The sequence below is a fragment of the Rhipicephalus sanguineus genome, chromosome 1 (genome assembly GCF_013339695.2).
Source record: "Rhipicephalus sanguineus isolate Rsan-2018 chromosome 1, BIME_Rsan_1.4, whole genome shotgun sequence".
NCBI classification, from domain to species: Eukaryota; Metazoa; Arthropoda; class Arachnida; order Ixodida; family Ixodidae; genus Rhipicephalus; species Rhipicephalus sanguineus.
Genome location: NC_051176.1, coordinates 126,890,257 through 126,917,644, shown reverse-complemented (window position 1 = coordinate 126,917,644; position 27,388 = coordinate 126,890,257). Strand labels below are relative to the sequence as shown.

At 44.4% G+C, this 27,388-nt stretch overlaps 1 protein-coding gene across 2 annotated transcripts in view; it reads right to left on the bottom strand.

Moving 5' to 3' along the window:
* LOC119397534 (follistatin-related protein 5) overlaps nt 1-27,388 on the bottom strand; it is a 387,880-nt gene that overhangs the window by 19,215 nt on the left and 341,277 nt on the right. The window contains exons 4-11 of one of the 2 annotated variants that reach the window (XM_037664959.2): nt 23,982-24,194; nt 15,995-16,237; nt 12,461-12,676; nt 10,797-10,963; nt 9,443-9,560; nt 8,303-8,461; nt 6,990-7,121; nt 4,294-4,553 (exon numbers count right to left, since the gene is read on the bottom strand). In XM_037664959.2, the coding sequence (XP_037520887.1) occupies nt 4,294-4,553; nt 6,990-7,121; nt 8,303-8,461; nt 9,443-9,560; nt 10,797-10,963; nt 12,461-12,676; nt 15,995-16,237; nt 23,982-24,194 (1,508 nt within the window). The remainder of the gene's footprint in view (nt 1-4,293; nt 4,554-6,989; nt 7,122-8,302; nt 8,462-9,442; nt 9,561-10,796; nt 10,964-12,460; nt 12,677-15,994; nt 16,238-23,981; nt 24,195-27,388) is intronic. The other variant, XM_037664967.2, reaches the window with a different exon arrangement.

Sequence of the window (27,388 nt, the reverse complement as noted above, 5' to 3'; positions counted from 1 at the left end):
ATATCGTGGTTTTGGGACGTTAAACCCCAGATATCATTAATATATGTTGAAGTCAAACACGCGTTGGTGGAATCAACAAGTAACAATCATGCACCGGCAAACGTGCATTCAACCGAATGCAGAGTATACCCTGGAGACAATGTTAAAAGGTATGTGCTTTCGTGCATAGTTGCGCATATTTTCGCTGTATAAAATAATTACTAGTGATTTTTTTCAACTCCCTTTCTTATTTGAGTGACATTTTTTATTATAAATGAAATATTTTAGAGAACAGAAATATTAATTAAGTTTCCGCTTCTTTCGAGCTTATTCGCCTTTTATTATTTTTTTTGGGGGGGGGGGGGGTGGGGGAGGGGGCTTCTCTTGTGATGATTATTCGCTTGTTAGCTCGGTAGCATCTGGCAACTCTGCTCCTACCTCATATCCAGATTATCAAGTATATCAGTTAATTTACAAACACGAGCTTTTAGTGAAACATAACATTTGGCAAAGCGAAGTGAACACTGTCACGTAAATGGGACGCTGAAGAACGCAGCAGTCAAACCGGTAAAGACTAAACCATTTACAGGGCGAACCTGTGCTCAACAAAACGAAGCGCTCACGGTACAATGACCGCGGCGAGCACGGTCATCGGTCTGCGATATGACCATCCGCAGGGGAAACACGTCGGAATTTATATGCGCGTAATCGCAGATTCCGCCGTTACATAACAACAATAATTGCTGGGGTTTTAAGCGCCAGAACCACGATATGATCATGAGGCACACTTTAGTGGGGGACTCCGGATTAATTTCGGCCACATGGGGTTCTTTAACGTGCACCTAAATCTAAGCACACGGGTGTTTGCATTTCGCCATCGAAATGCGGTCACTTTTGTCGGGAATCGAACCCGTGTCCCCGAGCAGTGCGATAGCATTATCAGTGGTCCTCACGTATCATTTATTCAACTTGCGCCCTGCGTGTAATCTGGTCAGAACATTCGAAAATTCTGGAGAAATTTTCAATACATTGAGGCGCGGCCTGAGCGGAGCCATAACACATGCAACTGTTTCAGCCAGTGAAACTCTGTCACAATGCAAAGAAGAACAACTAAACGCATCACGGTACTGTGTAGATTATGCAACATATTAGGATGCAGCGATACGAGCCTTATATAGATACACTGAAGCCGCATTCAGATTCCTCCCCTTCTCAGCGAACGCATGGAGCAACCAATTATTTTTGTGCATTATCTTCCAGTCATTCCATAAGGATACTTCGCCTCCAGCTAACCGACGCACTTGTCTCGATTCAGGTAAAGTAATTTTTCGTTCAGCCTGTCTCTTTCAGGCGAGTTTCTTCGGAATTGAGGGGGGGGGGGGGTATGCGTTGTATTCTGACAATCTTTGTGCTTGGGGCGGGTACAGGGGGGTAGGAGTGAAAGTTTTGGAGGGTCTGCCGCCCCCCGTGCCTCCCTCTGCCGCCGCCCCTGGCTCTGTACTGTCGCAGTGATCACCTGCAACGAACGCAACGCTGTGCACGCACGTGGTGACGTGCTGTTCTTTCATTACTGTCAGTGCAATGGTGCACCAGACAACTGAAAACAACGTGTTTATCAATTTGAAGAGCCTCATATGGCTGGATATATATATATATATATATATGTTTGCGAACTTCAAGCGAGCTTCATATTTCGCCTTGTGTAGACATTAAGAAGCGATATCGGTATTTGATACGATAATCGAGTCATTTTTCTCAAATGTTCATACCTGATCTACTTTGCAAATATTACTATTCTAACATGCATATATGCCCCGCTGTATGTTTTTGGATATTGCCCCATAGCTGAACCTCTTGTCCAGAGCTTATCGAGCAGTGCTTTTGCATCGCTGACTTGACATCCCTTTCTTCCGAGTCCTGACGATTGTCACCGCACAGGCATGAGACGCCATCTTGCGAGGAATAGAAGAGACGTGCTTGCCCAGCTATGACCTCCGAGATTACCAGCCAGCGCAAGGCACGTGGTCCCTGTGCATCTTGCGCATGGCTGCCGACAGTTTCGAATGTCATGGCCTAGTTCCAGCTAAACAAAACAAAGCAAAACAATACAAAACACACACACACTCACTCACTCGCACACACACAAACGCACGTGTGCGCGCGCGCATGTGTGTGTGTGCGTGCGTGCGTGAGTGAGTGAGTGAGTGAGTGAGTGAGTGAGTGAGTGAGTGAGTGAGTGAGTGAGTGAGTGAGTGAGTGAGTGAGTGAGTGAGTGAGTGAGTGAGTGAGTGAGTGAGTGAGTGAGTGAGTGAGTGAGTGAGTGAGTGAGATTGTGTGCGTGCTTCAGTGTCCCCACTTCATCCCGTGTTAGATGCGCTACGACAGCGGCAGGAACGCAAGACGTATAACTCGTAAGCGAATCCTCCATATATGTACACCTGGACATTGACAGTCGACGACGGCAGCAGACCATACAGGAAGGAATGTGACGGCAGCGAGTTTTGTGCGGGGACGTCGATTTCAGAGGAGCCAGCCTGTGCGTGTGTACATTTAAACAACGGATCGAGGCGAGCAACCTACAGCGCAGGGTCGTAAATCTTGAAAGCGGTAGAGCCGGCTAATACTCTCTCACGCTTTGCTCCTGATGGCGTAAGCACCAGTGAAACATTTCGTAATACTTCACAGGTTTACTTTCAGCAACAAAACCAACTTAGTATTTTCTAATGCTACTTCGAATGTAACCTGCTATAACAAGTACGTCCTCTATGAAAGTGAAATAACAGAAGCTCTTTACGTAAGCTTGGACGTAAGAGTTTAAAAGATCAAGTAATGAAAAAGTCTAAATTGTACTAGTAATATAAAAACAGCCTAGCTACCACTGCACTAACGAATGTGTGGAAAGCGTATTATTCAGAGGCGGAAAGCAAATTTATAGGCATAAATACTTTTGAATACACATTAAACAATTTTGAGAATCGAAGGATTCACTTTCATGGATGTCTCGCCTTTCTTAATCTGCTTCGCTGATCTGGAAGTGACGCCATAATGATTATGACGATGGTGATGTGTGTTTTGTAGTGCCATTGCATCTTGGGCCTGAAAGGACTGGACAAAAGGAGGCAAGGCACGCCGCTCTCCCTTGTATGAACGCTATATAGTTAGTTATATCTAAAGAAAGGAGAAATAATTTTCGTTTGATTTTGCAGTAGCCCAATAATGGATTCTGTAGAGCTCAATAAAGTTATAAACCATTTTTTTTAAGATTCGACAACACGAGGAGGAGTGTTGATTGTTTGATTGACCCTTCGACACTTTTAAGGCCGAGTTTCAACAAAGAAATGAGGAATTTTATACATTCAAATTTATCTTTATTGTAACCCGTTGAAACTATATAGTAAACTCGGATGAAACGCTTTAACGCTTTTCCTTTTTTTTTGTCTTCGGCAGCGAAATGCAATTGTGGAGCAGTGGCCCAGCACCCGCTTCGGAGCATTGGTTATTTTTAATGGTTTTAATAAAGGAAGAACGTAATGCTCCATACAAGGCTCGGATATAATGAAGTATGGAACAAGGCTTGAGTGTAGTGAGGGAATTGCGTCGGCTATTTGGAAGCGCTTGTAAAGTTTTGGGTAGATTACGGACAGTGCGGACATGGTACCCCTTCCGTAGGCTGCGAGAACTCCTTTATCCTACGTCATCTTTTTTAATGTATGAATACTTAGATTCATATACACATGCGAAGGTTTTCTTATACAGTATACTGCAAGAAAAGAGTGCCATCAAAAGAGACATTCCTCTGCGATATGCTTAATATCATCACCCTTTGTGCAAATGGAGGCAGTCTCGCCAGTTTTTTGTTCGTGGTTGGACAGGCATAGATAAGCAAAAAGTGCTCTGAGAAAGGTCCTCATCAATGTTCGACGGCAAAGAATACTTGCTGTATAAAGCTAGATGCACAAGAAATTATACACAGTTGGTTAGTCAAACGTATTAAACGAGGTTCTGGAAATGTCTGCATTTAGAGTAAGTGTCTTTCTGGTATAATTAATGCAGAAATGCAATCACAAAATAAAGAAACAGGAACACTGAGTACACTTTGTTCATAGTGTCATGGGGGTTAACTAGCCACTGTGAAAATTTGAAACTTGCCCAGGAGTATTTATAAGTTTCGACAGTTATTGGTAGTGATTTCGATAAAAGCTAGGAAAGGTTATCCGTTAAACATAAATTAGTTGGTTTAGTGTATATGCGTTTTAGGAAAAGGTGCGTGGCAACTTCATATCGCTTTACACTCGGGGCGACAGCGGCACTTACATCGACGACGACCATCTGTATGCGCGATATGATGAGCACACGGCCCTTGGTCGGCTGGGAGACGTAGACGTATCGGTCGGCCACGTTGATGGCACGGCCCCAGGAGCAGTTGGCTCCCCGATCGCCGCACACGTACTCCTGCGTGCCTGGGATGATGTCGACGCTTTGAATCTGGTGGTAGAGACGGCAGTTGTCCGGGTCGTACACAGCCACACCCCAGTCGTGGAAAGTGAAGAACCGGCGCTCCTCGGATGGGGCCGCTGAAAGGGAGCAGCACAATGAGGACGATGCGAAAAGATTTCTTGGCAAGGCTTGGGTTCGAAGTATTCGAGGGGAAATACTTCTTTATTTCTCACGTTATAAATGGTTTTCTTTTATACCTCTGCAGAACTCCAAGCAACGCTGGAGAGCATAGTCAAACCTTGCTGAAACTCAAATCAGAAAACAAGCTCAGAACTTGCTGTGCGCTTCTCAATTTCTACAGCTATTATTTCGCTCGGAGATGATGCTATGCACCTCACATGTTTGCTCATATGTTTGCTTAAATATATTATGTTATATACAAATGTAATTAACACCTTTTTCAAAGGAGGAGGAGGAAGAACGGAAGGAAAGGCAAGGAGGTCAGCCAGACGCGTGTTCGGTTTGTTACCCTATACACTGGGGGAAAGGGATTAAGGGATTATAAGAAATAAAGAAGAGGGAAGAAAGTGCTATCAGGGTGGAACATCTGCGCCTGTCCATTGGACGCCTACAAGCGATCGCTTAGCCCGATCGATTTTAAAAACTTTATCAATGACCGCGTCGCTTTGCGGGCCTGCGACGCGTAGGGCCACGGTCCGAGGTTCTTTTCTTCTGAAAACGGTCTGTCGTCTACTAGGTTCAACGCAGTGCGAAGAACGCTCCATTCGGTCACAAAGCGACCACAAAAACGCATTATGTGTTCTATGGTTTTGTCGCTGTTGCAGGAGTCACATCGGGAGGAGTCTTACATTCCTATACGAAATGAGTACGCTTTTTTGAAAGCCACTCCTAAGCACGGGTGGCACAGTAAAGTAGCTTCACGGCGGGAGTGGTGCGATGGAATTTGCAGTTTCCTCGACGGGTCTTGTTCACGCAGACGACAGTTCCAGACACTGGGTTCGCTCAACCAAGTTTGCGCCTCGACTTGCTGCGCAACCAGCAAGAAAGAACGAGGGAGACAGGCAGCGAGTCGAGTTTACAAGTATGAACCACCTAGTCTGCAAAGAATTATTGCTGCAAGTTTGCGACATTGTGTCAGCAAGCCAGTGAAGGCCCCTTGCAGCGTATGTCCTCCACAAGGGTAGTGGGCCTGTCTGGGCGCCCTCCTGGGTGGACAGGGAGGCATCATCAGCGAGGTCGTTACCAACAATGCCACCATGTCCCGGCGAAATTAATTTGTTTACAGAGCCACAAGGAACAACAGCGGAGGTAGCTCGCCCCAAGCCGTATTCGTCCTCGTATACTGACGATGCGGCATATTTCGTTATTAACGACGACCACAAAGACAGTATTCAATGTACACATTGACATGAGGCCTCCGCAGCAAATGTATGTTCACTGAACCGCGGCCAAATGCAGCTCGGAGCTCACTTGGGAGTTTCATCGCTGTTCCTCGCAATGGTACATCAGTTTCTTTAGCGCTACCTGCAGGAACACAGTCTCTGAAGACAATTTCTGACTCTTTCGTCTAGTCGATTTACGTGATGATCAATTACCGCAGCTTGTGGGCCTGTTACACCGACATTAATGCGTATTGCGAATGGGAACGTTAGCTGGCGTCTAAAACTAGTTTAAGCCACCCAGCGACGAGTACTATGCGGAACAGATAATTTTTATATAGTTCGCAATAGTACCGTTCTTGTAACTATACAGAATTATTAAAATATCGCACTTGACAAATTGAAGAATTTCTGTTCCTCGATGCGGATTCATTGAAGGGATGGACATCAATAACGCGATCACTTGAATGTGATACTAATGTACAAAACATAATTAAATGAACTCACCTAATGACGTCAGGCGGACACATATTGCATTTTACGAATTGAAGCTGGAGATTTTTCGAGGCGATCGGAACTAATTCCGAGGACGGAACTAGGACTGCATGTAGACGCGTTCCGTTAATGATCTAAGTGCAACGACACTGCATTTTTTTCTGCGAGTTTGACGCCGCTTGTCACGTGATGTCATGTCATATTCTTCCGTTCTCCGACAATAAGTCACCTTTTCGGCTGTTTTTTTTTTTTTTCGACGTTTAAATTCTCGGGTGGAACAGATCGTATAAAAGACGGAAATAAAGCGCAGACGACGTAGACATTACCTATGTACGCATGCACATCTATATATAAGCTTTATAAGCCCCATAGGTCCTGTTCGCACTTGATCGCAAACACTCTTACTCTCGAAACAGCATTAAACGTTCCTCATAAAGCTGAAAATCCATAGTCGAAATTGCCATTCTTTTCAGAGTAACACGTGGTCGCCCGTTTTAAAGTACTTCACCCGAAGGTTTCACGGACCAACATAGTACGAATACAAGCTCTCCTTACGCTTGAGTTCTTGTCTCTCAACTGCAGAACTAGAAACGGGGGAACTCCTAATCGATTTTCGATTCCACGCGCATGCATAGTTAAATGCAAAGGGTCTTATCCTGAGGCTTTGCGTTTTCTTACTTGGAGTTGGCTGGTCTTGGACAACGAGCGAGCTGATGTCCCTTGTGGATCCAGCGGGATTCGACGCAACGCACATGTAGGCTCCTGTGTCGCTGTAGGTAATCTTGCCGACCATTAAGGCTGTCCCGTTTCCTGGAAGCAACGGGAATAACGAGAGGCGTGCAATCATTCTTGCTCGACTTTTTCTGCTTCGAAACTAAGACATTCCACAAGCATGTGAAACAAGGAAAGCACTACAAACAAGCAACCGGAGCAAAAAGCAGGATGCCCGCAGGCTGGTAATGTACTACCTACATAGTCTTTCGAGAAACACGAGATACGAGAAACGATACGCTGTCGTTTGGGTTTGCAGGTTCGGTTCATGCCGGCGGAAAGTTATCTTTTCGTCCGCATTACTTTCTTTCCATTTACATCATAATTACCAAAATTAACATCCCCTACACTTTCCTGGGCTTTCTTGCCTGTTAGTTGTAATTAATGCTGTGTCCAGTAAAGAAAAACGATCCCCTAAAATTCTCCTTCTTTCGTTCATTCATAGCGAGGGTCTCGTTCTGGCAGACTGGATGCCTTCAGGCAGTATATATGCGAGGGTGTATTGGTCAGCTGTCAGCTCGTAAAAAAAGATCACGTGCTTCGTGACGCCAGCAGACAGAAAAAGAGTGTTCCACACTCGCCCGTCATGGCTACCAGCGACGCTGACTAACACTCCCAGGTTTAAATGTACATATATAGCCCATAAAAGTGGACGGGAAGATGACCGCCACCGAAGCTCAGCGGTGGAGCATCGGATGCGTTATTCGAAGGTCGCAGATTGGGTCCCTTCCGGCGGCAAGTTACCTTTTCGTCCACTTTACTTTCTTCACATTTACATCATACTTACTACAAATATCATCCCCTGTACTTTCCTTGGCTTTCTTGTCTGTTAGTTCTAATTGTTGTTAGGAAGTGGCAGCGCAAAGACACAGGGACAAACACAGTATACGTGGCGTCTACTGTGTTTTTTATCTCTTCGTCTTTGCGCTGCCATTTCCTAACAGGTCTGAGACTGTATTAAGGCCTGATGGACACCCTACATCGGGGCAGCGTAGCGGAAGAAACTGCTCTCGCATTAAAATTTGACAAATAATAATTGTACTTTCAATACTCGGGCTTGTCCCCGCCGATAGCAGCAACTGTTGTAGAAGTAAGCTCAGCGGCTATCGCCGACAGCCGCTGAGCTAAATGTGCTCGTGTAAATGTGTTCGATTAGGTAAATTCAAGCTTACCAAAGCTGAACTTTCCTCTTCGATGCACGTGTGGAACGTGAGACTCACCTATGATGGTATACTTGTCAGTGGCGACTCGAAGGCCTTCGTCGTTTTTCAGCCATGTGACCCGCGGCGTGGGTACTCCCGTCACGTGACACTCCATCTCGGCCAGCTCACCTGGTGCTCGCGACTGAAGCTTTGGAATCACCCGAACCTCGGGCATTGCTGCGAATGGCAGGGCGTGTTTGTTAGTCTTGTGTCACCGGTGAAAAACAAGGAAACAAGCACTGCTAAATCACTACGTTCTTCGTTCTGCATCAGCCAGCATCGCGATATCTTCTGCGTTAGCAAGGCTTGCGAGATCTCAAAGCCCGCGGGAGGCTAGTCTTTCGTTGGCAGCGCGGATATTCAATGAATTTTGTCGCCAGTTCGTTTGCAACTAGTGGTTCACTGGTGGTTCACTGGTGGTTGTGCGAGAGTGACGCTGCATGCCGCGTTATCCCACCCTAATGCGGTTATATGCATTTATAAAAATCGGACAAAAACACACAGAATGTCTTGCCGTGATTTCCCACGGTGCAAGAAAGTTTTTTTTTCACATTATTATCACTCTTAAGAACTCTTCATGAACAATATATACGCTTGTGATAATAATATCTGGGGTTTAACGTCCCAAAACCACGATATGATTATGAGAGACGCCGTAGTGGAGGGCTCCGGAAATTTGGACCACCTGGGGTTCTTTAACGTGCACCTAAATCTAAGTACACGGGCCTCAAACATTTTCGCCTCAATCGAAAATGCAGCCGCCGCGGCCGGGATTCGATCCCGCGACCTTCGGGTCAGCAGCCGAGCGCCATAACCACTAGACCACCGTGGCGGGGCAATATATACGCTTGCAAATTCATTTAGCGTCTTCTATTTGACTTGGCACAGGACGGTCTGCTTGTTAAACTCTAATACCGACAACAACACAGAATGTCTTGCCGTGATTTCCCACGGTGCAAGAAAGTTTTTTTTTTTTTTTTCACGTTATTATCACTCTTAAGAACGCTTCATGAACAATATATACGCTTGTAAATTCATTTAGCGTCTTCTATTTGACTTGGCGCAGGACGGTCTGCTTGTTAAACTCTAATACCGGCAACAACATTAAAAAGCCTGAGTGGCGGCGCATGCTCGCAAGTAATGGTGTGATGGGCTTACTTTGAACGTGTAAAATATGCGTTTGGATGACGTCATGATTTCTTTGGGCGTGGCATGTGTAGTTTCCAGAGTGGACCAGTTGAACGTTGGTGAGGTATAGGGAGCCATCAACGAACACCTGCAGACGGAAATGAAGAATGCTGGTTACAGTGAGGTTAGGTAGCTGTAGGCACAGTCCAACGTTTCTTTGGCGATGTCGGGTATTATTTTTTTATGTTTCATTTGATCAATGCGAAACTTGAGCAAGACCAAATAATGCACGTTATTCAATGTTGAAGTCCAGATTTTGACGGAAGCCCGTCTGGTCGGGAAGTGACATCATAAAAAGTAAAAGAGGGATCCCCGACCACGAAAAAGAATACGAAAAGGTAGTTTCGACTCCCCTGGCGGGAGCCTTATTCACTATCTACAATCTACATTGTAAACAATACTCCCGTCAGGGGAGCCGAAACGTCTTTTTTCGTATTCTTTTTCGTGGTCGGTGTCCGTCTTTTACTTTTTATGAGGCTATTCAACGCTGAATGTCAGCTCAACGCGCGTCATGATGTAGTGTCTCTGAGCTCTCCATAGCGACATTTTTTTGCTGTCTTGTTAATAATAATAATAATAATAATAATAATAATAATAATAATAATAATAATAATAATAATAATAATAATAATAATAATAATAATAATAATAATAATAATGGCATCGACAACCATACATCTACGCGTAAAGTTAACTTCACCTTTCGAAACGACGAGTAAGGCAAATCACCCTTTACTGGAGGGAAAAAAAAGATAGCAAAAGAAACTTCCGATGGTCAGATCAAAAAGTGATCAGCAGAAAGCGTAGGACCAGTCTGTCGACGTCGCAGTGCTATTTGTTCATATACTGATCGCGTTAGGAATTGTATGCAGAGACATAGGTGAAAGCAAGTGCCCTCAAACTGTTTGAGTTGCAGGTGCGATGATCATTGGTCTTGGCACATTCAACTTCTGGGCTTGTATGATGTGCAGCCACAGGCATCGTTGCAAAAAGGCGGCCGTGGTTAGTGCTTTTCGTTATCTCAAGTCAGGAACGTCTCATATTTCGAAACTCTAAACACCACCGAGAAAAATGTTGCACTTTTTCTAGACTTACTGCTGGGTCTGCAAAAAATGACATTTACGCTAGCTTTTCTTTTATTTTGTTAATTCGCACTCTGCATAACAACACAGCGGTAGAGTGCGATGCTGCTCAGCGCGTGGCCCCGGTTTGTGTCACCAGCAGTTTAGAGGAAGACTAGGTAAATCGGAGACCAGTGAAAAATTCAACAAGTACGCAGCCCGAACTGCGGTCTCTGGCAACATGAAAGTACAAACGATCTTGCCTTGATCTCGTCTTCACTTAGCGAAGAGAGGTCCATGTTGTTGCGTCGCCATACGATTGGAGGCGGAGGAGTCCCGGTGACGTCACACTTGATCTCAACGTTGTCGCCCACACGAGCAGTCACGTGGTTTACCTCGAGAGACTTATCCAGCGACACAACCGAGACGCCTGGCAACGAAGAGCGCGCAAGAGAGAAAATGTATAGCAGTGTGCAAACTACGATTAATTGTAATACTAATAGCAAAGCATGCTGTTCGGATGTCTCTATACGCTTCCTCGAGGGCGATACGGCATGCAGTTCAGGCAATTTGATACTGCTTGTTCTGACTTTTTGACCGCGAGCCTCGGCACTAAGAAAAAAGGTTCGTTAAGCACAAGTGCGTGAGCGAGAAGTTATACGCAAGACATTCGTTACTGCAAGGCACACAGGTATACGCAAGACAGACGGATAGCTTCCAATAACGTTTTATGCCTCAACACAGCGATTTGTGCAGTTCAGCGACAACAAGATACATGCATGATTGCAGCGCCTTTAATAAATTCAACCTCTTTATCTCTGAAGATCGCAGAAGAGACAGCTTGTCTTAAAGTCATATCGGCTTCAGCAATTTAGCGGTGTAAGCTTCTGGCGGCCCTAAGTAACAATGGTGAACGAATTAGAGGACGGCTTTCTACAACAACTTTTACAATGATGCGTGACCCAGCCATCACGCGCGTTCTTTTATCGTTTGTATGTTCTTTGAGATGGTTATTAATTAAGCGACCAGCCTGGCCTTTGTACTGTTTCTGATGCGACGGGAGAACTGGCCGATGATCAAGCACTTTTAGTTAATCGCGTTACGCAGGTGGGTCCCATGTGCTACTTCAGGAGAGGAGGTCTACACTTTTAGTGCAGAAGTTATCCTCAAGGCATCTTTGTGATCAAAGTGAATGCTATTTTGCGAGAGAGGGGCGTCTGCAAGTTTGCGCATAACTCATTAGGACTACAGGAAGGTCGACTTCCGTAATTACCGTTATGTCGTGGCAAAGTTTTCTTATTAACCTGCCGCGGTGGCTTAGCGCCTACTTTCGTAGCCATGTGCACCACGACCTACCTTATAAAAATTACCTTCCCCATATATATATATATATATATATATATATATATATATATATATATATATATATATATATATATATATATATATATATATATATACGGGGAAAGGTGATTAATATACAGTTGTTAGTTGTGTGTTATTCCGCACTTCCATCGAACGCCAGACCAACTAGTTTAACGATCTGCCCTACGTGGGCTGCCTCAACAAGAATGCTTCGCCCTAGGCTACTGTCAACTGCTGTTACAGAGATGCCATTACATCCTCCTTGACAGCGCCCTTTCGCTAACTTCGCCTCGGGCTTCCCAATAAGGGCACGCACTCGACCCGATCTCTGTCGGCGAAGTGCAACCGGAACATCAAATCGCCAAGACTGAATGTGGCGTTCGCTCGGGCATCTATATTTAGCTTAGCGAACGGGGACAAGCGAAGGATGTGACGTCTCCGTGAAAAACTAAACGTCCGTCGCGCAGCATGCGCATGCGCAGTAGGAAAGACAAAGGCTCCAGGAGCATGCAATAACGATCGCGGCAAGCGGAGAGGGAAGAGCGAGCGGGGGCGCACTTACTGTATAACTTACTAAAGGCAAGATAGAACTCGTTGATGTTGAGGCGGCCGTCGTGGTTGGCGTCGTCGAAGAGCAGCATGTCGGCCAGTATGCACACAGTGGATAGCTGGCCCAGCCGGTCTTCTTCGCCGGCCTTCCACAGCTCCTCGGCCTCCAGCAGCCCGTTGTGGTTGTGGTCGTAGTGTGAGAACATGATGCTCACCAGGTACTCGTTGCCTGCACGAGACGAGATCGTACAACCAAATCATGAAACGAGGACACACACGCAAGTGCGATCCTTGCGCAAAGCCACTGCAGGAATGAGAAACGCAGCACATTTGTTTATCAGGAAAAATAACTCGTGGTGGTCACACTGTTTGCGCTCGACAATGAGAACTATACAGAAACAGCTCAAAACTGTATAATAATACTTTAAAGATCTGACTGTACATTCAATTTATTTGGCAAAGATCCGTGCCTCAACTCGGTGCCTTTTCTATGGTTCTAAAGGTGTAGAAGGCATAGATATATTGCACAAGAATATATAATGCTTTTAATTTGAACAGTATATATATATATATATAGTTGAAGAAATGAAGGAGCACACTTACGAAAATTGCATATTTTACTCATTTACGTTTCGGCCGTGGCGCGGCCTTCGTCAGAACGGCCGAAACGTAAATGAGTAAAAATATGCAATTTTCGTAAGTGTGCTCCTTCATTTCTTCAACTACATGTGCACCGGACCTTCAGAACTTTCTTTTGAATTATATATATATATATATATATATATATATATATATATATATATATATATATATATATATTACTTGGACACGTTACAGAAAGTAAGTCACCGATTACAATTACACTTACTTTAAAATGTAATAGATTACTTTTTCGTTACTTTACTTCACAATTTTATTGTCGTAACACAATAACACAAGTTTACTGAAACTACAACGAACTACTGTGGCTTGCATGGTAGAGAAAAGGCTGCAGGCTTACTTTGGCTTCTGTGATATAATGCTACACGTTGTTAACTTCAACAGGAGTTGTTTTATTGCGATAGCAATTATATGGACAGTCTCGGCTGGATTTTGCCGTCGCCATGCACCGTATATGAATATGTATATATGTGTATATATATATATATATATATATATATATATATATATATATATATAAGCCCCAAAGAAAAATAATTCAGAAAAATGCTTCCGAAGCGCGGAATCGAACCAGGGACCTCTTGCTCCGCAGCGAGTGGCGCTAGCCACTACGCCACGAAACGCAGATCCTCCACGTAGCTAACGGCGAGCGTTATATACACATCCTTTACCGCTGGACGGACTCAGAGACGGCTGCGCTTATAAGCGTTTCTTCATTACCAGCGAGATGGCGTCAGGAGCGCGACAGGCGCATTTAAAAGTCGTCGGCGAGCTCGCTCGCTTCTTCTTATACTTGCGCAGGGAGAACCTTGCCCTTCCTCTGTCTGCTCGCGCGGTTTTCTTGTGCTGAGGGGAAGAGGGATGAGGGGAAGAGGGACGCGCTAATGTTACGGAGCGTACGAAAGCCAACTCGAGCTCAAGGGACGCCGCTAAACGAACAAACAGAAGATGATCGCGAACTATCAAGTGTCACAGCTCGACACTTGAAGCACGCTAGTTTCCTTCGCTGCTTCGGCCGCCTTTGCAACAGGAGCGCTGTTCAAACTGAGAGTATCCATTGGCGAGCGTCACTTCATATAGCATTAGTTTCTTGCTATCGCATTCATTGCTTCGGCCTTGCGGCGAAACTGTGACTTTTTTCAAAGCTGTCGTCGCTGATTCGTACACGTGTCCTCATTAAGCGGTCAGCTGCTACACTAAACACTCTCTCAATGCATGCGCTGGAGGGAAGCGCGGTATTATAGAACACCTTGCGCACCAGCTCGTAGTTGTACAGTGCTTCGATGCTAGTGTCCATGTCCTCTATGAAGAGTCACGCTTCGCTGCTGCTGGCGCTCAGGCAAGGCGTTGAGGGTAAGGCCAAGAAAATGGTGAAACAATAGGCTCTCTAGGGACCTCCCGTCTGACAAGATGGGGGGGCCCCTACAGAGCGTTCGCATATTTTTCGGGACGAGGACTGCCGTAGAAGACTGGCTACAACTTGATTTTGGAAAAAAAAAAGTAATTGATTACCGGTAATGATTTACACGAAAATGTAATTGAATAACTCAGAACGTTACAGTTTCGAAAAAAGTAGTCGATTATATCACAAAATTGCAGGAAAACGTAATTGATTACATGTAATAAATTACTTGTAACGCGTAACGCGTTACGTACAACTCGTATACACTTGAAGCCATCGTTATCATGTGGCCCAGATGGCACCCCCCTCAGCCATACTAAAAGCTTATGCCAGAATATTTGTCCCAGTACTAATAACGACATTTAATGAATGTCCGAATGCTTCCACATTCCCTTGCATGTGGAAAACTGCTTGTGTTTTCCCTGTATTTAAGTCTGGCTGTAAAACTGATGCCTCGAAGTATCGACCGAGTTCTCTTCCCTCTGCCGCACGAAATATTTTTGAGCTGGATCGTAACAACGTTTCTTTTTTTTTTTGGTGTGAAAAATTTAACCAATTTGATTCAACATAGATCTTGCACTGGCCGCTCAACTATCACAAATATTTCTAGTTTCATGACACACATTCCACGCCTCTGCATCAGAGAGGGCAGGTTGACACCCTTTACTGTGACGTTAGCAAGTCATTTGACATGGTCAACCACTCATGGTTAAACCTATGAACTTTGACGTTGTCTCTTTAGCTGTCCACTTCCTCCACAGCTATCTTGTTGGCAGATCGTGCTATCTTATCGTAAATAGACGAACGTCTTCTTTGTGCAAGTCTACTAGTGGGGTATCTCGAGCAACAATTTTAGGACCATTCCTCTTTAATTTTTATTGACAAAGTTTTTTCCCGCTAATCGGAATTATTCCTTTTTATGCTGACGGCATCAATATATTTCAGGAAATTTATACTTTTAACGGCTTTCGCACGCTGCCGTCAGATTTGTTTTCTATTTCTGAATGCCGTAAAAGCAATAACCTCTCCATTAAACTGCCATGACCACAGTCACGAACTTCACTCGCAAGACTGTAAGCACGTCGTTTTCATACTGTGTTAACTACTTTGTTTTTACTTACTTTGTTTTACATTACCCTTAGTTCGTTTTTACATTTTCCCTCTTCTTTATTCGTATTTTCTCCTGTAGACCGTCCCTATTTTTTAGTTTATCATCGGGTAATTTTTTTGCGTGCGCCAGCAAAAATTCCTTACGGTTGTCCCTGGACACGTTAAACAGATAATAATAATAATAATAATAATAATAATAATAATAATAATAATAATAATAATAATAATAATAATAATAATAATAATAATAATAATAATAATAATATATAATAATATTAATCCTAGCCATGTTTTCAGGCTGCATTTTCACGCGCAGAGGAGAGAGCAACGACACTGTAAGTATAATGAGATCGCGTGCTCTATGGGCCCCCTCACCTGTCTTCTTGTTATCTGTCATCTTGGCGTTGTTGTAGAGCAGCAGGTTCTCTTTCATGAAGTCGTACTCCTGCTGAGTGCAGTCCTGCTGCGTTGAATCCTCAGACTCCGTGGTTGTGGCCACCTTTGCCTCGCGTGATGGCATATTCGTCCACGAAGAAGGCACCTCCGTCCTATCTACCTTGCTCTCCGGGCCCTGCTGGCTGGCGTTGGTTTTCTCCGTAGAGCTCTCGTGCTCGACCCCTGTTTGAAAACGTCGAGAAGAAGTTGCCCGCGTTATTATACCGATAGCGTGAGCCTATACACTCTAAGAAAAAAAAAGAGAGTCCGTTGACTCTTTTTTCTGATTCCCCACTTGCCACGTATATGACTCTCTTTTCGGCCCCAAGATAGTACAGTGATATTCAAAGAGAGTTCTCTTGTCTCTTTAAAGAGAGTCATATACGTGGCAAGTGGGTACTCACCCAAGAGAATAACACGTACCTTTTTTTTCTTAGAGTGGAATTGTCAAAGAAAATGGGGCAGGAGCAATGTATTCTAGCCGGTGATCACCGTTACGTTTGAAGACACGTGTAAAGAAGCGCACATAATTTTAAATAGGAAATCTCAGCACGAATAAAAATGGGTCGCAGCGCCGCTTAAGCGGTATTCTCAAGTCGTAAATGGCAGGTTAACAAAGCAAGCAGGCAAACATACGACTGGCACAATACTGTAACAATGTCTGTAATTATGCGACCATGTTACACACACACACACACACACACACACACACACACACACACACACACACACACACACACACACACACACACACACACACACACACACACACACACACACACACACACACACACACATATATATATATATATATATATATATATATAAAGAGAGAGAGAGCCAGATAGATGCAGGAATGAGAACGTATAAGCATGTAGGTCATATTCCAGGCAGCGCTGCTCGGCATAGTCTCTACCGGCGAGTGCATCTATGTCACAGTTCTCCCCCTGTTATCAGTATCTATTCTTCGTGTAACTTTAATTACTCATTTGTTTTTATGTTTGCGCCTCCACAAGAACTTTTAATCTAATAAATGCAGAGCGCTCCATTGCAACGCAAGAAAGAAAAGAAAAAAAAAAACGACCAGGCGGTTCTTCAAATTATAGTTTAGTTACCGGCTTGCCGCAATGCGCGAGGATGTGGGAAGGCGGCAAAGGAAAGAGTGTTTAAATATAAGAATATAAGAAACAAAGACAAGAAGGCATTTCCATTACATCCGGGTAAATACACATCAGGCTCAATATCCGTGCTGGACCCGCAGGCGTACTAAGGAGCATGAGAACTGAAACCAGCGGTCGCTGGTGTGACCACAATTAAATTGTTGTGAGGATTCTTGTAAAGATCAGCATATAAAAAAACCGGTAATTTATTATTTTTTTTTCAATGTTTACGTTACTTTTATTCATGACCAGAAAGAAGCATAACCGCCGCAAGTTTGTGAACAACCGGTCATTTCCTACAAACACGCCTACACTTCTATTTGACAGCTCTATCTAAGGCGTTTGTTGTTTGCATTTAAAAACATGTAGCCTACGGAAATGATGGTAAAACATTTGAAAGAAAACTGTAGAAAGAATAATTATTTGAAATGTTAACGCTGGCAGACGCTCGACACATCGCACCGGCCGTCCGACAATCAGACGCCTGCAACGTTGGATGCTGGCGCCACCTGACCGGCAACAGAACAAACGTGATGCATTGGAGGGTGCACCTATTGGCGGGCAGCTGGCGCTGGCGGGTTCGTGCGCTGAATGCGTACGTGGGCTGAATAAAGCCGGTGGTTGGCATTTGAAAGCCCAGATTTCTGCAGCAGATGGTGCTTTACTTGCCGTGCAGGTTTCTCATTGCTTTCTTTTTTTTTTTACATTCAACTGATGATCCGCGCACGTTAAGGAATGTTGTCTTTCTGACGGAATGTACTTATTTTCCCTTTACGAAAAAGTCGGTGGCGAAAGATTTGCCGACATTCATGAACATAAGTTATCCTTTAAATATATATATATATATATATATATATATATATATATATATATATATATATATATATATATATATATATAACATTACTAAAGGGAACTCCAGCGTCGCAGGCGTTAAGCTACCCTGCGATTGATGGTTATACATGAATTTGCCTAATCACCTTGTCTGTGGCTTCAAACTCTCCCCGTTAATTACCACGCGCTTTAGCAATATAAGTTTCCCAACTCTCGTAGTTTTCAAAGCCGAGCGAGGTAATTAGTCTCTGCACATGTGCATGCGCATTGCGAATTGTTTCTTATATAACTAACCAAAGATTAATCCGTTAGCAAATTTCCTGTTTTGTTTTTCACCTTCAAGTGTAGAACGCGATAGCTGGGCCTCGTGCGTATAGCCTTCTCAATTGCTAGCCTAGCTTGGGTTCTCGGTGCATGCCTCAACCGTGCCGTATAGAAACGAACGACTGTGCGCGTACCACCGGCCGTTTCAAACTATTCTAGAATACCTACTGCAAGCACAGTTGCGAAGTGCCCACTACGCCATAATTCTTCCTTTTGCGAATCAGCGAAAGGCCCACTACACTACGCGTCCCTAAGGCAACACGCGAACCTCCTCAGCTGCTCACTTTGTTGATGCTTTTGCCGCTGATGATGATTAAATATGTCTGGGCGCTTTGTAATGGGTGGGGCCTTAAAGGGGTACTGACACAAAATTTCGCGGCCGAGATAGCCTGCTGGATCGATTCCCATGTACGTGCGTGTACCATCTGCAAAATATCGACAGCGAATAAAGCTTGGAAGGTATTTTATATGAATTTTGAAGTTTGCGAGCGCGATCCAGCATTATAGGCCGCACCTAGTGCATTGACATCCTCGGAGGTGACCCGAGGTGACCCCCCCCCCCCTACTTCCCCTACGTAACCGTTGCAGCCGGTACAAGTTATGATGACGTCGTAGCCGCCATTTCTGTCTTGACGCGCTTCCCGACGAATCGCTCCTCGCCAGCGGGTCAAACCTGAAGTGATTCGCCACGTCGAAAATTTCTTCCATCCCCGCCGCAAGAAAATCGTCGCCATCAGACGACGATGAGCCCGACGACGACAGACCGCGCGGAAATGCGTCACTGTTCTGTGTGCTCACGTGACCGAGCGTTTCAGTCGCTAGGTGGTGATAGTTGCACCCGGCGGCTTGTCGTTTTTGGAGCTCTGTCAAACCGAAACTGGGGCTGTGTCGGTAATGAGGAGCTTGTAATTAATTATCTGTCGCGCGCTGCAGCAAACGATGTGCCGTGTTATGACTAACAGGCCCCCAGCAACACATTGCAGCAAAAAAACGCGGGGCGAAAATTTTTGTGTCAGGATTCCTTTAAAACCCCCACTCGTTGCGCAATTTAGATGTTTTGACGCCTGGCGCGATTTCCCGCTTTTGCTACGCAATATTACATGCGTTAAGGAGACTCCTTCCATTAGATGACATTCATGTAGTGTTCTTTTTTTCCGAAGCAGTTTCATGAAATAGCGTGCCTCTGTGGCATAGGTCGGCAAACTCACTCATGAGTCGACTTACTCAGACTCAGATCGAGCCGTGAGTCTGAGTGAGTCCGGGTGAGTAATATTTTGGTGAGTTTGAGTCAGAGTGAGTCCGGTTCAGAAAAATTTTAGTGAGTCTGAGTCAGAGTGAGTCCGGTTGAGGAAAGTTTTGATGAGTCTGAGTCCGAGTGAGCCCATAGCCCAAAATATCTTTCATGAGTGAGTCTGAGTGAGCTCCACAATTTTTGCCGACCTATGCGCTCTGGTAGAACACCTGCTTACTACGCAGACGCCATGGGTTAGATTCTCACTCAGAACCGAAGTTCTTCATTATTTATTTTATTTGCCCCTTTCTTGATTTCTCGGTCACGGACAAGATGATGATTTCTCGCTCACAACCAACGACGCCGACGCCGGAATTTCTGCGGAACGAGCTCTTTAACGCTATCGCGTTAATACTGAATGAAGAAGTACTTTTGAAACCAGATGAACGAAGCTGATGCACATCCGTGCGCTACCAATAATTTCCATGCTGCCTGGACTGTCATAAGTGCACTCCATCGTAGAAACTGACGGCGGATAGTTCTTTCAAATAATTGTCGGAGGAACATTTACGTTTATCACAGCACGTAACTGAACCAGTCAGTTATCTAACATGGAGGGGGCTGAACACCACTGCTGTTGGCGCAGTGACCGGAGTTAATGTATAGTAACTCCTGTATGTAGAAGTTTTCGTTTCATTTTTATCGGAGAAATTCTCGCAAAAAAAAATAATAATACGAGATAGGAAATGAGAGATAAACGTTTAAATGCATGAATCAGTGAGAGAAAGTGCTTCCTCCGTTCCCCAAGGTGAGTGACCTACTCGGCCCAGGTAGCGATTCGCCTTTGCTGCTTTCCTGACGCGAAGTGATTATCTGTGATGGAATGCGCAATATTCACCCTTGAACAGCCCCGGTGAAGTGCTGCGCTACTCAAATAGGGCAGACTCGTGCAGTTTCTTTAAATTTTGTTTTCGTAGCTTTTTTTGAGCCAATAAAGAATCTATCACGTTGCGTCTACTGTGCTCAATAGCGTCGTAAATTTTAACCTTGTTTTTTCTCGGCGCGGCGCAAAACGAATACATTCGCTTTTAAACCGTAACCTAACATTAAGCGTACACATACTGAGCTTGTACTGAGCGTTGCTGCAGTTCCTGCTATAATATAAATGGTTGCGAATTTCTAGTTATTATAATTTTTATTGCGACAGCAATTATATGGACAGTCTCGGTTGGATTTTGCCGTCGCCGTCGCCGCCGTCATGCACCGTATATATATAAGTATGTATATAAACATAAAGGCCCCAAAGAAAAATAACTCAGAAAAATGCTTCTGAAGCGCGGAATCGAACCAGGGACCACTTGCTCCGCAGCGAGCGGCGCTATCCACTACGCCACGAAACGCAGATCCTCCACGTAGCTAACGGCGAGCGTTATATACACACATATTTAGCGCTGGACGGACTCAGAGACAGCAGGCGATAATAAGCGTTCCTTCATTACCAGCGAGGTGGCGCTAGGAGCCCGACGGGCGCATTTCAAAGTCGTCGTCGGCTCGCTCGCTCGCTTCTTCTTATATTTGCGCATGGGAGAAGCTTGCCCTTCCGCTGTCTGCTCGCGCGGTTTTCTCGTGGCGAGGGGTACAGGAATGTTTCACGCTTTCACCGTGATGTCCGCGCTCATGTTACGGCGCGTACGAATGTCACTCGAGCTCAGGGACGCCGCCAAACGAACAAACAGAAGATGAGCGCGAACTATCAAGTGTCACAGCTCGACACTTGAAGCACGCTAGTTTCCTTCGCTGCTTCGGCCGCCTTTGCAACAGAAGCGCTGTTCAAACTGAGAGTATCCATTGGCGAGCCTCACTTCGTATAGCATTAGTTCCTTGCTATCGCATTCATTGCTTCGCCCTTGCGGCGAAACTGTGACTTTTTTTATTCACTGTGTGATTCGATAGAATATGTTTATGCTCAGTAGCCTCAGTTTATGCAACTTACTGAGTGTTTTTTTTTCTCGCAATACGAGTTTGAGCAGCAACAACAACGAAAGAAAAAAAAGAAACAAAATATCAGGATTAGGTGACAGCGTGAAAAATGATTTGGCGATTGATTTTAGTAATCAAAATGTTTTCCGTCAAATTGTGATGGACGCCCTATTGTAACAATGTCAACGTGCAGTGCAACACTGTCGTTAATATTTTCTTTCATTCAGGGGGTTCAAAGCGCAGGCAATGTTCGAATGACAATTACAGTGATTACTGTAGAATTGGAAAGGGAGTGTCATACAGTGAAAAATGAAGTATGGAAGCATCTATTTTATCGGTGCTTCTTTATAAACTTAATAAAATGCGTAGATTCTCTGTCTTGGCGCGCTTAGTCGGAAAAATAACGAATTGCCAGCGGCGTCGTAGATCTCACATCTCTTCCACTACTTACGTTCTTTCGCTATTAACCTGCCATTGCGGTCTTACGTATGCAGAGTGGCCATTTATATAATTTGAAAAGATGTTTTAAGACATTCATTCGTAAAATACATTTGAAAGTTAATTAATATATATTTTAAAATCTAAGCATTACCACATTCACGCGCATCGATATCTCCTGCCTTGTAGTCCTACTACTACGGACCTTCTTTCATTTTTTTTTGTGCCCTGTGTGTTTTTCTACTTTGTGCTAAGGACTACTGCGCTTATGGTATAGGTATTGCATGGTTGGTGCAAATATTAATGTCACGTAGTGTAAACTTTTTATTTGTAGAACAATATAAGGTCATGAAGAGGCCATCGACATATTGTTGTCAACGCTTCTTGTACCTTAATCAATAAACCAAACCATCAGAACGAGGCCAAGTATTGCCGTATTCGCACGCCACATAATGTTCGTTTTTTAGATCTTTTTACGCTGCAAGTTATCTAAGATGCAATAACTCCAGATTAATATACGATTCTCATGCAGATGCTATTTTGATTGTAGAGGCTGGGAAAGGCGTCCTCAATCATTTTGGTCTCTCCGTCGTACATACCGAGTGTTTCACCTAATTAGTGCCAAGGCTTAAAAGGTACACGTGTCTATTACGAGAATGCGAGCCACTTATTATTGTTAACTCACCTGATAAAGGATGTGAGCATTTCTTTTACTGTAAGTTTGGGCAATTAAATAATGATAATTAACTACGCACATTTTAAAATGCTCGCTTAGATGCAGCACCCTCAACGGATAATTGTAGATCCTATTGACAAACATTTTCTATTATTGGAAAATATTTATCAATTATTGGAAAATACAAATTTTTCTATTATTGCATAGAATTTTTTTTTCGAACCAGAACATCATTTCTGGTTTCCAGCGTAACTTTAGAAACGGCCGGTCTACAGAATATGCGCTCCCGGGGAAAAAAGAAATAATTGAGGAGAGCATTAAAGCAGGGAAATTAACATATAGCATTTGTGAAGACTATATCAAAATAATGACTCTCGACACTGTGGCACACTTTTAATAAAACTACAACACTATGGCATCTGTGAAGCGATCAACGCAGTCACTGCCGCAATCAATACATGGGCCTGTGCTTTCTTGTACGTTCAGCTGAAACTTGTTCCATACTGATGCGTGTTTGATTATCACTAGTTTGGTTTCCATACAACCCCGATAAATGAGTTTTATCGGTTGCATGTGCCACAGGCATGGTTCGAAAATGTTGTTTAGGACTCCTACATTTTTCTTGCCTCGCAGAGTAAGAATGATCGCTGAAGTGCTCATTCCGAACGACCGATTTCTGCGCAACTGGAGTTATTTACGAGTGATTATGTGAAAGAAACTACATAAACAAGAACACCGAGAACAATCCACATAGCGGCGAAAAATCACATTAGCATAAATCAGTATGTCCCTCTTGGCGATGACAAATAATAAACAGGCACGATGGGTAAAAAAAGAATGTTGACTCTATATGCCTAATAATTAGCTTTCGTTACATAACTTATATAGGTGCTTCAGACAAAGCATGTGTAACCAATGACAGCATGCTACCATGGGGGTGTGCCAAGACTTATGAACTTTCCAGTCAAAAGTGAACTCCCTTCAGTGAACTCCTTATTGCCTTGTTTATTTTTTCTGTCTTCATATTTATTTATTTATTTATTTATTTATTTATTTATTTATTTATTTATTTATTTATTTATTTATTTATTTATTTATTCTGCAAAACAGAGAGATGGAGCAGCCGAGGTTCTCTTTTACGCCTAATCCCTCCACATCCACTCACGTATAACGGAGCAGAACGGTTGTGTGACCTTAGCTCTGCGCGCTATAGCGTGTACCGTGCGTCATGGACCTCCGTCCAGTAAAGGACGATGCCGCGGAGAAAGCAGAAATGCCGCTCACTATTGCAGTTTCCGCGATGGTCGATGGCAATCGGCTTTCCCGCGAGGCAGGCGGCCCTGTGCAGCTCGCAGTGGTTGATGTAGTAGTTGCCGTCCGAGCCGCACACGGGCTTGCGCCTCTTCTTGCACGATTTCTGGCACACGCAGCTTGCCTCGCCGGCATCGTTCAGCTCGCACTGGCGGCCCCGACCGCACACCATGGTCTCGCACAAATCTGCACACAACGGGGTCAAGCGTGAAACAAGCGCTTGACGTTGGTTGTCACTTGTATTCATTTACTCTCAACGAAAAAGAGAGACAGAGACAGAAAAAAAAACATGGCTGATCCCTCTGTCATAGGAATTGGTGTAACACGAAAGTAGAACGTCTCTTCACATAAGTAGTTGAGCGTTTGTTGTGCGTTGTTTCGCCCCTAGGGCGAAGGAATGAATGCTATAGCAACAAGTTGTAATGTCACGCGAAGAACGGCAAGCAGCTCGAAACTTGCAACGCGCTGCTCAAGCAGAAAGGACGCACGGAACGAACATACACAGGATGAGCGCGAACTAACACCTGTCACAGCTCGATAGTTAAAGTGCGCTGGTCAAATACAAAGGAGGACGCACGAAACGAACGCACAAGTATACACAGGATGAGAGCGAACTGTCAAAGTTGTAACTTATTTGTTTGTGAGCAGCGCACTCCTTTCCCAAAGCGGCCGCCGCAGTGAGCGAAGTGACCTTCTTCGCAACCTTCGCAACGCAAACTTGCGGTGAGAGCGCAAGACGTACAAGATAAGCGCGCGTGCACGAGCGACCACGCCCTGTAGAGGCGCACGCTCATCTCAACGCGTGGGGTGACGACCTTTAAATTGCGCCATTCTACGCCCTTCGAGCCCTTCGCGCCATCTCGCTAGTGATAACGAAAACACGCTGATAACGAAAACACCATTCTCTGAGTACCGCCACCGGCAAATGGTGTATATAAATTGCACGCCGTTTCTATGATGAAGTACGTGCCGTCTGTGGCGGAGTCGTTTCGCCCTGCGCGCTGGGGATCGAGGGGTCGTAAGTTCGACTCCCGGTGACGGAACTTTTTCTTCTAGTTTTTTCTTTGCCATATGTTAGTCTTTATATTTTACAATGTCATATCCGTGCCGGAAATGCGCCAGTGGAGCCGTGGTGGACCCCGGCATAAAATACTTTCGTGTTAAAAAAATATCAGGCCTTATGCACATCTGTGAAAGTACTTTGTTATAAAAAGCGTGTGCCACCCCTGGGGCTCAGGGGTGAATCCAAAAGTTCATCCCGCTCTGCCAATCCTTCGCTCTCCGACATAACCTAAATGCTGCGAAAAAAAAAGAAAGAAACTAACGCTCAGACGTTCGAGTACTAAGGGCAATTTGTGTTGCATAACTTTACCGCCAACGTTGTGAAGTAACTCGACAGGCTTGTGGAGAGCCCATACAATAGCGAGGAGTTTGAAAATTATTACGTTTCACAATACCGATAGTTCCCATTACTTGATTGTGAAGTTCCAACCTCTTAAGAGAGCTTTTATATTCTGCTGACTATTAAGATCAATCAACCGCGAATCTTCCTGACCTTTCACATTCACATTTTGCCGTGGAAGACACTATTAATGATGGCTGGCGCAATGAAAATTTACTTTGTTACACTCAATGCAAGATAAATGCAAAGGCGTTAAAAACAAACGTGCGTCCAGTTTTATTCTCGCTTTCATGTGACCGGTTATCATAGCAAAACAGTCGACCTTGGTGCTCGCTCTAAAATTATGGTAAATGTTCACAAGGCCCGATCCTCGTCGTCTATGAATTTCTTCCACCTTAATCAGGATGGCTTGTACCTTAACAAGGGTTTGAACTTGAGCTAGTTGGCATATCAACAAATAGCATAAACACACGAGATAAGAAAGACAGACCAGCGCCAAGTCCAGTATCTCTTTTTTGTCCCGTGTGTTTGCCCTGTTTCTTCATATGCATGGCTTCTACCATTACTAAGAACCCCAACGAGCTCTTTCACTTCGTGATCTGCGTCTTTATATCGGTCTGACGTTCCCAACGACGTTGCCTTGAGGTATAACTAACTAACTAACTAACTAACTAACTAACTAACTAACTAACTAACTAACTAACTAACTAACTAACTAACTAACTAACTAACTAACTAACTAACTAACTAACTAACTAACTAACTAACTAACTAACTAACTAACTAACTAACTAACTAACTAACTAACTAACTAACTAAGCAAAATGAACTAATAATAGATTAATAAATAAATATCTGGCATTTCTCAGGGATATTGGCAATCATCATGTTGAGTATACGTATATACGATATACCAAAGTGTATTCACAAGATCGCTGTTTCATATTGCATTTCGCCACCTGTCTTCCAACCACACGTGCGCACGCTCGCACGAAAGAAAACCAGCCAGGTTCGCACCGGCGAGCAGTAGTAAGCGCACAAATCAAAGACAGCCATCGCGCAGCCGCGTAATTGACAATCAATAGGCGGCCGTCGGTCCACTCGTCGGCTCATTCAAGCAGCTCGAGACGAACCCCTCTATGGCCGTATTCTTAATGAGCAGCCCACTGCTTCCTCGCTGAGCGTCCAACGCCGCCGGCGGTTCCCGCACTATCGGGCGACTCCACTATATTTTTTTCTTCTTCTCCCAATGATGATAGTTCACAAATTTGGCGGCGCCGCGCGAGGATGACCGTGTGTTTGCGGTTCTACTCAGTGTGTTTAATTATCTGCCCGTCACCGGTAAAGGGACCAAGGACGGACGAGGAGGTGAGGAACGGCCGCCACGCTTTGCCCGTATCCGGCCCGTGCGTTGGAATATTTCATCGACCAAACACAGCGGTGTTGGCGGGGCGCGATAAGTTTGATCGTTAAGCCTCCGGCAGTCGTCGTTTTCGCAAACGCCGCGCTGCCCGCACGTTGGGCGATCTCCGCGCGGAGAGCGCTCGATCCTCCGGGCCGCATATTATAGCACACACACACACACACACACACACACACACACACACACACACACACACACACACACACACACACACACACACACACACACACACACACACACACACACACACACACACACACACACAGACACACAATATATATATATATATATATATATATATATATATATATATATATATATATATATAGAGAGAGAGAGAGAGAGAGAGAGAGAGTAGAGAGAGAGCAGTACATCTGGCTTGTTATTAGGGCCCTGAATATGTGAAAATACAATTGCTTGGGCGCTTAGATGTATAGAGTGGAGCAGCTTTCTTTATGAACGTGAAAATCGATAAACGTTCCTGGTCAAACGGGGTCCGGTTTATCGGCAGGTGCAGGCGGATGAAGCGGGCTTCGTGGTATACTCCGGGCGTTC